The 11,762-nt window shown below is 35.1% G+C and overlaps 5 protein-coding genes across 7 annotated transcripts in view; 3 read left to right on the top strand and 2 right to left on the bottom strand.

Annotated features, from left to right (window-relative positions):
- Nucleotides 1-370, top strand: part of LOC104746962 (beta-amylase 1, chloroplastic) — a 4,821-nt gene extending 4,451 nt beyond the window's left edge. The window contains exon 5 of one of the 2 annotated variants that reach the window (XM_010468522.2): nucleotides 1-370. This exon is cut by the window's left edge and continues 1 nt beyond it. In XM_010468522.2, coding sequence (XP_010466824.1) covers nucleotides 1-107 — 107 coding nt within the window. In that variant the 3' untranslated portion in view covers nucleotides 108-370. The other variant, XM_010468523.2, reaches the window with a different exon arrangement.
- On the top strand, nucleotides 1,653-2,826 carry LOC104746961 (troponin T, skeletal muscle-like). Of its 2 annotated transcripts, none has more exons than XM_010468520.2 (2): nucleotides 1,653-2,298; nucleotides 2,383-2,826. In XM_010468520.2, the coding sequence occupies exons 1-2, from the start codon at nucleotides 1,893-1,895 to the stop codon at nucleotides 2,670-2,672; spliced, it is 696 nt and encodes a 231-aa protein (XP_010466822.1). In that variant the 5' UTR covers nucleotides 1,653-1,892; the 3' UTR covers nucleotides 2,673-2,826. The 2 variants fall into 2 exon arrangements, with proteins under 2 accessions (XP_010466822.1, XP_010466821.1); XM_010468519.2 differs by having other exon boundaries at nucleotides 1,665-2,298; nucleotides 2,377-2,826.
- LOC104746960 (dihydroxy-acid dehydratase, chloroplastic) lies at nucleotides 5,492-9,338 on the top strand. The gene is made up of 14 exons (XM_010468518.2): nucleotides 5,492-6,118; nucleotides 6,236-6,307; nucleotides 6,412-6,459; nucleotides 6,632-6,786; nucleotides 6,954-7,148; nucleotides 7,228-7,339; nucleotides 7,425-7,494; nucleotides 7,598-7,656; nucleotides 7,773-7,896; nucleotides 7,991-8,061; nucleotides 8,138-8,239; nucleotides 8,410-8,490; nucleotides 8,803-8,961; nucleotides 9,068-9,338. Exons 1-14 carry the CDS (start codon nucleotides 5,588-5,590, stop codon nucleotides 9,116-9,118), a joined length of 1,830 nt encoding a protein of 609 aa, XP_010466820.1. The 5' UTR covers nucleotides 5,492-5,587; the 3' UTR covers nucleotides 9,119-9,338.
- Nucleotides 9,417-10,102, bottom strand: LOC104746959 (late embryogenesis abundant protein 1-like). The gene is made up of 3 exons (XM_010468517.1): nucleotides 10,028-10,102; nucleotides 9,766-9,900; nucleotides 9,417-9,656 (listed from the first exon to the last, which is right to left on the bottom strand). Exons 1-3 carry the CDS (start codon nucleotides 10,079-10,081, stop codon nucleotides 9,576-9,578), a joined length of 270 nt encoding a protein of 89 aa, XP_010466819.1. The 5' UTR covers nucleotides 10,082-10,102; the 3' UTR covers nucleotides 9,417-9,575.
- Nucleotides 10,417-11,698, bottom strand: LOC104748526 (putative F-box protein At3g23950). Its single transcript, XM_010470153.2, has one exon. It carries the CDS (start codon nucleotides 11,696-11,698, stop codon nucleotides 10,424-10,426), a length of 1,275 nt encoding a protein of 424 aa, XP_010468455.1. The 3' UTR covers nucleotides 10,417-10,423.

Below are 11,762 nucleotides of genomic sequence, written 5' to 3'. Positions count from 1 at the left end.
GAAGAGACTCTCATAGGTGTTGGGAAGAAGTTGAGCGTGAAGCTGAGCATTTTGTGCACGTTACTCAGCCGCTGGTTCAAGAAGCTGCAGTGGCTCTCACTCACTAGAGAGACAGAGATTGTGGCATGGTTCGATGGTTTATGTCTGTATGCGATCCCTAATAATGGAATAGTTCTATGATGATGCCGAAAAGATGTTTAGGCTTGTTGGAGTTTGTGTATGTATTGTTAGTAAAATCAAAATGTATGCCACAGCTCTGGTATTTTTCCGGTCAGGTTGTGGCATTCATTCTACTACTTTTAATATATGCTAAAAGATGTATATACTCTTCAACGGAGGGAGAAAGAAATAACATTTCTTCAATATATAATACTATGAATGAATGATATATCGTAATGTAAAATTTATTACAATAGTTGCAAAGATGTGCCTTAGTTTTGATTTGTTGTGTACTTTAGCACTGTTCGTATAATTGCTTGGTCAACCATCATATGAGTTTAATTCATTGGAGGATGTAAAATATAAGAACTTAGACCGTAAACTAGCTACCAAAATCCACATAGGTAATAGCGAATCCCAAACTTGGCATTGTCCACTTACAAACATTATGTGTGGGTGTGGGTCATTTGGATTGTACATTTGGGTAAGAAAGTATTTGCTTAATGCCTAAACAACATTACTCCCGAAACTAGTTGGAAACAATAGTTACTACTTACTACACACCAGGTAGCTTATGGCCTTCATTAATCTCAATCTCAAAACTTGCTGACCAAAAACACCATTTACCGTGCCTTTATAATTAACTCAAGGTAAACCATTAACTAAGAAGCTTTATCAATGTTTTCACCAAAAGATGCAAAAGAACGACCAAATTAGGGAGACCAAAACACAAGTAGTGATGGATGTTTCTTCTAAAAAATAGTAGAGAAGATTAGATGAAACAAAGAAATAATTAAGGACAGAGGAGCCGGATTAATAGGGAAGTTCACGTGAAGTTACAGCTTAAACCAGCCAAACACATATTACTAAATTCTCATTCTCACAAACAAAAATCGTGGGACCAATCTAATCTTTTTAATTGATTATGTGGCTGTAAAACCTAAAAACATAAACTATTCAGTATGAATAAGATTTGTGATTAGAGAACAGTCTTACTTTTGTCTCTTTCTCTATATGATTAATTTGACCCTTGAGCCACTCAAAAACAGGTCTCTCTATTCCCCTCCTAATGTGACATCTACCCACATATTATCTATTATTTGGGGACTTGTGACTCTGGAAACTGATTACTAATATGAAATGAAAATAGTAACTATAGAGTTATAGTCTTATAGAGTATATAATATATAACATAGAGAGAGGGATGGGTCCAAATAGTTGATGATGGTCATGGACCATGTGAAAAACAATGAAAGCCCACACCATTAATTGTGGTAATGGATGAGAATATAGTCTTGTAGTTTTCCATGTCCTTAAACCTAATCTTCTAACACAATTCTCCACCTTCCCTTCTGACATCTCCCATATCACCCACTTCCCTTTTAATTTATTCCATTCTACCAATCTTTAATTTACCTTTTTACTGTAGTGTGTTACACATGTGAGTGAGTGAAAAAACAAAGCTAGAGATATTTATTACAGATTTGAGATGCTCTTTTTAGAAGGGGCCATATATAAATGGTAGTGTAGTACTAGTGGAGCTAACTCATTCACAATTATGACTTCTCTTCATTGAATGAAGGAGAGCCTCTCTACATCAATAAATAAGACAACAACATAGGTTTCAGAGAAAAAAAAAGTGAGATACTCCTTTGTTAAAATATTCTTATTCCATGTTATAAAAGGAAAAAAGAAAGATCGAAGAAGAAGAAGATACATTCACAAGATTAGATATGGGTGGATGCACAAGCAAGAAAGTGAGCGGAAAAAGTATGAAAAGTGTGAAGGAGACGTCGAAAGAGAAAAACAGAGGATCAAGAAGACCCATGGTTAAAGAGAGAGATGAGAGAGAGAAGGTGATGTATGCTCAGCTTAAAGAGGCGGAGAGAGAGTGGAGGAAAGAGAGGAAGAAGCTGAGAGAGGAAGTGAGGAGACTAAGGGAGAAACTTGAGGAGAGAGAGGAAGCAAAGACAACAACAACAACAACCACAGAGGAAAGAGAATATTGGAAGTGGGTTGTTGAGGAGATGTGTGTAGAGAGAGCAGTGAGAGATGAAGCCGTTGAGAAATGGAAACAACTCTATTTAGCTATCAAGAACGAGCTTGATCATCTCATTATCCACACTACTTCTTCCTCTGGTAAAAAAAAAAACTCAACTCATTTCAACTTAATGTGAGAAAAAAATATGGATCCTTAAAGTGTCATTTTTTTGGTAGGAGAAGCAATAATGCAAATGAAACTTGGGAAGGAAGAAAAAGAAGAGGAAGAAACAGAAGCGAAGACTGTGGAAGTATTGAGAGATGAAGTTAGAGTTAAAGAAGAGACAATTGAGACACTAAAAGAGAAAATAAGTTTGATGGATAGACAAAAGTACGAGAAAGAAAGAGAGATTGACATATTGAGACAGAGTTTGAAGATTCTTGGAAGCAAAAAGAAGAAGAAGAAGAGGACAGGATCCTTAGCATCCATGAATCTGTTGATATTGAAGACCAAATGTGTCAAATGTACATAAAACTCTTTTTGTCAAATAGTCTTTTGCAAGAACAGTCATATCAGTCAGAGAATCTTGATCCACAATGTCATATTATTATTTATTTCTCTTTTGGTTGTTTTACCAAAAAAAATATATTGGGAATATAGTAAAATCATATCACTATATGAGTTCAAAAAGCACATGACCCATCAAAGATTTTTCACAAATTAAATCATTTTTGTTTTTGGTTTTTGTTTTAGTACGATACGCTCTTGATGCAATTATTTCACAGTTGTGATCATGAACCATTTCATTATAGCTCAAACACCTTATAGTTCCAATTAGAAATGTTGATTCTTACCCTGGTTGAATTAGAAATGTTGATTCTTACCCTGGTTCCTTTGATCTTGGACATCTCACATTCTTTGCGATCCTGTACCGACGGAGTGGTAGACTGAAGACCAACCCGATTTCCGGTTTGGTTTTCTTTAGGTTCTCATTGGTAAATTATATCCAAAATATTCTTTTTCTCTCTAATCGGACTTAGCTTTTAAGATTGATTATTTTATTAGGAAATGCAACTTTTTAACATTCATTTAATGTTTAGTTAAATTTCCATGCTAAATATTTGTTTTCAAAGATACATGTCAAAATTTAAATGATCACGCACATGTAAAATTAGCATATGTAACTAAGTATTTTTGTTAGTTTTCTTTTTTAGTTGAAATTTTTTAATAATTCTTTTAGATATAGACATGTAAGTTAATTATACAAAGTGAAGTTTATACTCCATACTTAGAGTAAAAAACATTAACATGTGACATCTCTCATTATGACATGTGTCATTACTTTTAAAGTTATATACATCATTATCTATTTTTGTTAAATTGAATTGTATTATTATATATGAGGGACACATTCTTTGTATTCTCAATAAGTACATTTTGTTTTTTCCTTAGAAACAATTACAAGTGTTGTGTAGGTTTGAAAGAAAATAACAAATACAAAGATATCTAATGAAAATACAACATTCTTCTTTCTATCTCTATTTTTTTCTTAATCTTAAGAAATATTGCAAATTTGAAGACAATAACAACTCTATATCTCTCACTAGTCATAGAGAAAAAAGTTCCATAAAACTAATACAAAATGGTTTTAATCAAAAAAATAATTTAATTAATTATTAAATAACACATAACTTTTGTTTGGATTTTCGAATATACTGATTCGGATTAGAGAGTTTATTGGTTGATGAGGTAGAGATTTTAAACAATTTTCCTCATGAGTTATCAATAGTTGTAGTGTTGTACTCATTATGTACTAGTACAATAATTTCCCACTATATTAACTATCTGTTTATCAGACATGACATATGAAGTTAGGTTCTCAAATCAATAATTACAACATATTAATGATGTCACAAAATCTTAATTATTAATTTAAAGTTATGTATTAAAGTTGTCATAAATTGTATTAGAAGTAGCCATTATATTTTTAAACACAAAATAGTGTGACATACTTATAAATACATATTCACAGATCATGTTTTTATAGCATATCATTTTTGACCAAAACAACTATTGTCTCATGTTGCATTTGACAACTAATTATGATAGAAGATTAATTATTTTACAATTTTTATGTTATATTAGATTATTCTTGAAAGTTAAATATTCAGTATAAACGATTAATTTATTTAATACTCTTTCCGTTTCATGAAAAGTGTCATTTTGACACATTTCAAACAAATTAAGAAAATTTTAAATTATACATATTTACCTCTATTTTAATAAGTGGTTAATGATTTAAATTTAATGAAATAAACATTGGGTTAGGGATAAATTATAAAATTCAGCGTAAAAATACATTGAAAATGTTGAATAACACTTTTTATAAAACAATTTTTTTTTTCTTTCTAAAATGACATTGTTTGTGAAATAGAGGAAGTATGACATATAAAAATAATCAGTCTGAAAATAACTAAATATTTTTAATATTTATTTAATCATAACATATTGCATATTTTATTATATTAGTTTCAAATTCACGCTACACGTATAACTCTTTGTGGTATATATATATATATGTATACCTAACAATAATACAACAAATTTTTTCTCTATCTCTATTTTTCTCTTAATCTTAAGAAATATTAAAAACTTTAAAAACAGTGGCAACTCGATATTTTTCACTAGTTTCGATTTTCTTTGTTTTTTCTGTTTTTGGATGATACCTCAAAGTTAATAAAAGATTAAAACACTCAAAAATCATGTGGAAAACACTCAAAATCGTCTGGTTGTAACTTGTGTTTGGTTCAGTTTTGATATTTTTGGGGCTTTATCCTTTTTAACAACATTTATTTAAATTTGAAGATTTTTTTTATAGTAGAATATATATATATATATATATATATTTTTTTTTTTTTACTTGACTCCTATATTATAAATATGGTATTTTAGTGGGGTATTTTTTTTGTATTATAGATATGGTTTGATTTCTTTTGCGGTATTGATTATTAAAAAAAAAAAGATGAAACCAAACCAATTTATTATCTCTTCAATGCAATTTTATAGCCAAATATTTCATTACAACTTTAACACAACTTGAATCAACTAATCCCCTATATAAAACCAACGAGTTAAACCCAGTATTTATCTTTTTCCAATTGGTTATTTCAGACCCAATTGAACCCGATTTGACACCCTTACCTACCAGTCTATCACTAACTTAAATCCAATATACCAAACCGGCGAATTAAACCAAACATTTCCCAATTTATACTAAAAGACACCGTTCGGAAATTACCAAAAAACCCTATTTTTTATATTTGTATCTGAATCCTGACCATTTATATCTCCTTCTCACTCTCATCAGAGTTTTCACTTTTTGAAGTTTCTCCTCCACACGCCGCCGCCAAAGCCCCTCTTTGTAAACCATTTACTCCGCGCGCCGTCATGCAAGCCACCATCTTCTCCCCACGCGCCACCCTCTTCCCCTGTAAACCTCTCCACCCTTCCCACAATGTCAACTCTCGCAACCGCCCCTCAACCTTCTCCTGCTCTGTTCAATCCGTGACCGCTGATCCTTCCCCACCCGCCACTGACGCCAACAAGCTCAACAAGTACAGCTCGAGAATCACCGAACCCAAATCCCAAGGTGGGTCTCAAGCGATTCTTCACGGTGTGGGTTTGTCAGACGACGATTTGCTGAAACCCCAAGTTGGTATCTCGTCGGTGTGGTACGAAGGGAACACTTGTAATATGCATTTGCTGAAGTTGTCTGAGGCTGTGAAAGAAGGAGTTCAAAACGCTGGGATGGTTGGGTTTAGGTTTAATACGATTGGTGTTAGTGATGCTATCTCGATGGGAACGAGAGGGATGTGTTTTAGTTTGCAGTCTAGGGATTTGATTGCTGATAGTATTGAGACTGTAATGAGTGCTCAGTGGTATGATGGCAACATATCTATTCCTGGTTGTGATAAAAATGTGAGCTTTGCCCCCTCTTTTGTGTTGTTGTGTAAATGGAATGTGCCCCTCTTCCGTTATCTCCATGGATGTGTGGTTGATTTGTTCTATTGTTGTTTTTTTTTGTGACGTTTTTAGATGCCTGGAACTATTATGGCTATGGGAAGGCTTAACAGACCAGGCATTATGGTTTATGGTGGAACCATTAAGGTACTTTACTTATCAAATTGATGAAAGGAACAGTTCATTAAACCCTGAACCCTTGTGACTAGTTGGTTCGATAGCTTATTGACCTTGTTTTGATATGATTGCAGCCTGGCCATTTTCAAGAAAAGACGTATGACATAGTATCTGCTTTCCAGGTATCTATCTTTTCTTCTATCAACATCTTGTTTCTAAATTCTGAAGTTTATTTATGAGACTTCATTGAGTTTTTCAATTTTGGGATTAAGTTACAAAAATTCTTGGTGACTGTGGTGTCAAATCGCTTTAGTACTTGTGGGGTTCCTCATGTTTTTCAATTTTGTGTTTCAGAGTTATGGAGAATTTGTTAGTGGTTCTATAAGTGATGAACAGAGAAAGACTGTCCTCCATCATTCATGTCCTGGAGCTGGAGCCTGTGGTGGTATGTACACAGCTAACACAATGGCTTCTGCAATCGAAGCCATGGGAATGTCCCTTCCTTACAGGTGAGGCTTTCAGTCCTGAAGACCACATTTATAACATCAACTTCAAACATTTTGACAAATTTATGCTTAATTGAAAGTTATTTCCACAAGCACATTGGAGATCCTAAATTGTATGTGCAAAATGCTTATTCCAAAGATTCATATATTTGCTTATTCTTTTTTTGAAGCTCTTCGATACCAGCTGAAGACCCATTAAAATTGGACGAGTGCCGTTTAGCTGGTAAATATCTTTTAGAATTGCTAAGAATGGACTTGAAACCACGGGATATTATCACTCCAAAATCACTTCGTAATGCAATGGTTACTGTCATGGCCCTTGGAGGATCGACAAATGCTGTATTGCATCTAATTGCTATTGCAAGGTGACAGATTGATATGTTTTGCTTAGTGTTATTACCATGGAGAGCAATGGACCGTAGTAATGAATTGAAATGGTTTCAGGTCTGTTGGTTTGGAGTTGACCCTTGATGATTTTCAGAAGGTCAGCGATGCGGTTCCGTTTCTGGCAGATCTGAAACCCAGTGGGAAATATGTTATGGAGGATATACATAAGGTGCGGGCTTTGGCAAAATCGTTTTGCTTATTACTTATGTGTGTTTCTGTTGATCATTTTTGTAAGTTTTGTTGTTTGATCACAGATTGGTGGCACACCAGCTGTTCTTCGCTTTCTATTAGAGCATGGATTTATGGATGGGGATTGTATGACAGGTATTAATGCTCAAACATCTTGTAAACCCACTTAGCATTTTGAGTTGATGTGAAGTACTTATAAAACTGATTACATAACTACGCTTTTGTATCTCCTTACCAGTCACAGGGCAGACTTTGGCTCAAAATTTAGAAAACGTCCCCAGCTTAAGTGAAGGGCAGGTAGGATTGTTTGTAATTTTATTAGTTATCTCATGGAAATCTACTGGCTGTTTCTTCTTATTTATAATGGATGTTTAGTTATACAGTTTTCTAATTAATTCTGATATATTTTCCAGGAGATAATTAGACCTGTGTCAAATCCAATCAAGGAGACTGGACACATACAAATCTTGCGAGGAGACCTTGCACCAGATGGTTCTGTAGCAAAAATTACCGGCAAAGAGGGATTATATTTCTCTGGTAAAGTTGGTTCACTCCAATGCCTTCTTTACACTCAATATCTAGCTAATGCTTCTCGATTATAGGGCTTATGTAGTGGAACTATTTATTTTAGGTCCTGCGCTTGTATTTGAAGGAGAGGAATCTATGCTTGCTGCTATATCAGCAGACCCAATGAGTTTTAAGGTAATTTCCATTCTCGTATGAAGTTCGTCTCTAGAGCTGTTTATTTCTTTATATGCTAAAATGTATTGTGTTTCAGGGAACAGTGGTTGTTATCAGAGGAGAGGGGCCTAAAGGAGGTCCAGGTATGCCTGAGATGTTGACACCAACAAGTGCAATAATGGGTGCCGGTCTTGGAAAGGTATGACCAGTTTACTGGGTTATTGAGATATTTACTTAGTCTGATCAATTTTTATGTTCTAAGTTAAAGAACTCGCTTATGGTAGTCACCTGATTCATTTATCTACTTTATCCATATCCAAAAATACACACTTATACAAAGTGACAATATGTTGCTATTGGGTGCTGCAGGAATGTGCATTACTGACTGATGGTAGGTTCTCTGGTGGGTCACACGGTTTTGTTGTTGGCCACATTTGCCCTGAAGCTCAGGTCTCTCTCTCTCTCTCTCTCTCTCTCTCTCCCTTTTTCTCTATCTGTCCACTGGCTTCATTGGATTACAAGATAAATTTGATAGATCCATAGTACGGAAAACAAATGCTATTGTGTCAGTCATCATATTTAGCTTTAGCAAAATGGAACAATGGTAACGGTATGCCTGAATAGTTGATGGCCAGCTCTTATACAGTTATGATGATTTTGGGTTCTTTCAAATACTAAAAGCGATATTTATCTGATTTGAGAATGTGAAGATAATAATGCTGAAAGCTGTTATCCGGGTATGCTTACTATTTATATCTGCAGGAGGGTGGTCCGATCGGTCTGATAGAGAATGGAGACATAATCACCATTGACATAGGAAAGAAGAGAATAGACACACAAGTTTCACCCGAAGAAATGAATGAGCGTAGAAAGAAATGGACTGCTCCTGCATACAAGGTTAACCGCGGAGTTCTATACAAGGTATTATGAATTCATATACTGTGTATGTATGCATGTATGTAATTGAAGTCTCTTTGACATCTGTTGGATTAGTTTCTAATGAATGGTTTATGATATTCTAAAACAGTACATCAAGAACGTGCAATCGGCTTCAGATGGATGTGTGACTGATGAGTAAAATAACGATCTAAGAGGGAGTTTTTTGAATGAGCAGAAGGATGTAGTGTGTTCATGAGGGAATTTATGTACGTTTATTATTTATTTTAGCTTCTAGATCATGTTACTATGTGACTGATCATTAGACTAGATGCAAGGTTGGTTTTAAGGTTTTGTTTCTCTTTTTGTCAAAATAAAAAAACTTCTGTTGTGGCATTACGAATAAAAAGACAGAATAAAGACGGATTCGCATAAATAAGTCTATGATACGAGGAAGTGCACCACCAGCATATATAATGTGGGCAAATATTACACCATTTTATTACATTTCAGATCTCTTGACATAATCGTCAAAACACGGGTACAAAAAAAATCCATAACTTTATTACAAAATTAATTAGAAAAGAAAAAAGGAGTTTTCAAAATTATAATAACTCCTTATATGTAAAAATTTATGATATGAGTAGTTTTCTTACTTATCATTTCTTCTCATTGATGCCAAGAGTGTTTTTGACACCATCAACAGCACCCTGAGCCATGTTCTTCACTGACTCTCCAGTCTGTCCCCATCAACATTAATATAGATTAAACACAGTTTTGTAGTCGTACTAATTATTCATAATTATATACATAATTAGCTATGGTTAAACATTAGTTAATTAAGCTTACTTGTTGGATGATACCAGAGGCTTGTTGTTGGCCATGTTGGGCAGATTCTTTGGTGGACTGAGCCGCGTTAGCAGTCTTGTCGCGGGCGCTGTGTGCAGTTTCCTTGGCAGATTCTGTCCATTGCTCAGCCTTCTCCTGCAAAAACCAAATCTATTACATTTAGTTCTTGTTGATAACAAAACTCAAATTCCATCATATTATAACTACAAAAAACAAGAGTAATTGGAATGGATGAAAAAGAAAAAAGGAAAAAGGAAGAGACCTGAGTTTGGCCCTTGGTCTGTCCAGCGTTGTAGGATTGCTGCAAGTTCGACATGATTATATCAAGTAAATGAGCTTTGATTGATTGATACTGTTATTTCGTTTTACGAAAAGTGTATTTATAGTGGGTTTAGCATTATTTGTGATTTCTTGATTATATTGTGGTCAAGAAAGAAACGAGTAAATTTTGGTGGAGAGATGTATGGGTGGCCATTTATGTGTGTTTGACTACTCTCATTTTTTTTTGTTTTACTTTAACAAATGAGAATATGCAAACTTAATAACAGAATAAGCCCCAAAAAGCAACAAATACAAGTTCCTCCTTCACAAGCAAAGAGTTTAAAAGAGTTACTGACGAACGAAGATCATTAGACGACTAGCGTATTAAGAGAAGACACTAATTAGGCTGGGGACGAGGGAGACGTTGCATCCAACGAGGCAAAACATACTGGGAAAAGAGGAGTTCGGTAATACCATTTGGTAATGCTGCCATATTGTGCATCTGCATATACTCACTGCACCCGTTAAAACTCAAGATGCAATCATCCATACACTTGTTGCTATCGTCTGCAGTTTCCTCGTGAAGCCTAAACTCATGTGTCCTCAAATTATACAAGATCAGCATTTCTTCGTTCGTGCTCCACAAGTATATGACCTCAGAGTTCAAAGGATGCATCACCACAGGAAAATAATCTGTACCTAACTCAATCAAAGGCTCCAAGCTGACATCCCAAGAGAGCTCCCACGCCTCAGGACCAGAAATGTACTTGACCAGCCTCCAAACCCGTAGTGTGCGGTTTCCATTCTCAGTGAACTCGTTGAAATACACTATAGACCCTTCCGAGGTTGTGATGGTTCTCCTAAAACGTGATAACTCCTCAACTCCTCTATCTGGGAAATTTACGAAACCAGACCATCTATCATCATGATGACCACCATAGAAATCGTGAGCTACAAAGTTACTGGTGAAGCCGTAAATCCAGTGAACAATCCCATTCAAAGCAATTGACTTGTGCTTCATAAACCAGAATAAAGTATTAAGACAAGTCACATGTCGAGTTTCCCACGTCCCTGTATCAGATGAGTATATTACTAAATCGACTTTATCTTTAGTAGGAACGAACAATTCTAGTTTCGTGCGAATCAACCACACAACCTTGTAACTCACAACGATACCACTCTGCATCTTCGTAACCAATCCACTGTCGTTCAAACGATCGTAGGTCCGTAATATCTCAAGATCTTGCAAAGAGAGGAAAGGAGGCAGAGGGATTTGAAACCATTCTTGAAACAGAGGGTTTCCAACGTAATACATAGGAGTTCCATCGGTAGCTTCTGCGTAAAGCAAGACCAATCCATCGGTGCAAGCTAAGACTTGTAGCTTCTTGATTGCTCTCTCGACGAAAAAACTCATTAAAGATCCCGGAGAACGAGTAAGTCCCCATGTTTTGCATCCATGATGACCAATGATTTCAAGTGTCAGATTGTGAGGTTGCGTCGTCTGAATGATTGACCACGAGATTGAAGAAGATGAGTTGCGAGAGATGAAGTAATCTCTGAAGATGTCTGAATCGATCAAATCTTTCCATCCTTTGCTCGTTGATCTGAATCTTGCGATGCTCTTCAATGGTAGTCGCGCCAAGACTTCCATCACCATTTCTTGAATTTCCATTTTTTAGGTTTAGTGTTCTCGACTTATTCTTCTTCTCCTTCGGTTGGGTTCTATATATATATAT

The sequence above is a fragment of the Camelina sativa genome, chromosome 15 (assembly GCF_000633955.1).
Source record: "Camelina sativa cultivar DH55 chromosome 15, Cs, whole genome shotgun sequence".
Taxonomy (NCBI): domain Eukaryota; kingdom Viridiplantae; phylum Streptophyta; class Magnoliopsida; order Brassicales; family Brassicaceae; genus Camelina; species Camelina sativa.
Note: the sequence above shows the minus strand (reverse complement) of the source record. Positions and strands in the feature narration are given on the sequence as shown.

Coding starts and splice junctions, on each gene's coding strand:
- LOC104746961 (XM_010468519.2), top strand. CDS start 1,893: ATGGGTGGATGCACAAGCAAGAAAGTGAGCGGAAAAAGTATGAAAAGT. Junction 2,299..2,376: donor CCACACTACTTCTTCCTCTG/GTAAAAAAAAAA, acceptor TTTTTTTGGTAG/GAGAAGCAATAATGCAAATG.
- LOC104748526 (XM_010470153.2), bottom strand. CDS start 11,698: ATGGAAATTCAAGAAATGGTGATGGAAGTCTTGGCGCGACTACCATTG.
- LOC104746960 (XM_010468518.2), top strand. CDS start 5,588: ATGCAAGCCACCATCTTCTCCCCACGCGCCACCCTCTTCCCCTGTAAA. Junction 7,897..7,990: donor AGAGGGATTATATTTCTCTG/GTAAAGTTGGTT, acceptor TATTTATTTTAG/GTCCTGCGCTTGTATTTGAA. Junction 8,240..8,409: donor TGGGTGCCGGTCTTGGAAAG/GTATGACCAGTT, acceptor TGGGTGCTGCAG/GAATGTGCATTACTGACTGA.
- LOC104746959 (XM_010468517.1), bottom strand. CDS start 10,081: ATGTCGAACTTGCAGCAATCCTACAACGCTGGACAGACCAAGGGCCAA. Junction 9,901..10,027: donor AGACCAAGGGCCAAACTCAG/GTCTCTTCCTTT, acceptor TGGTTTTTGCAG/GAGAAGGCTGAGCAATGGAC. Junction 9,657..9,765: donor CCTCTGGTATCATCCAACAA/GTAAGCTTAATT, acceptor TGATGGGGACAG/ACTGGAGAGTCAGTGAAGAA.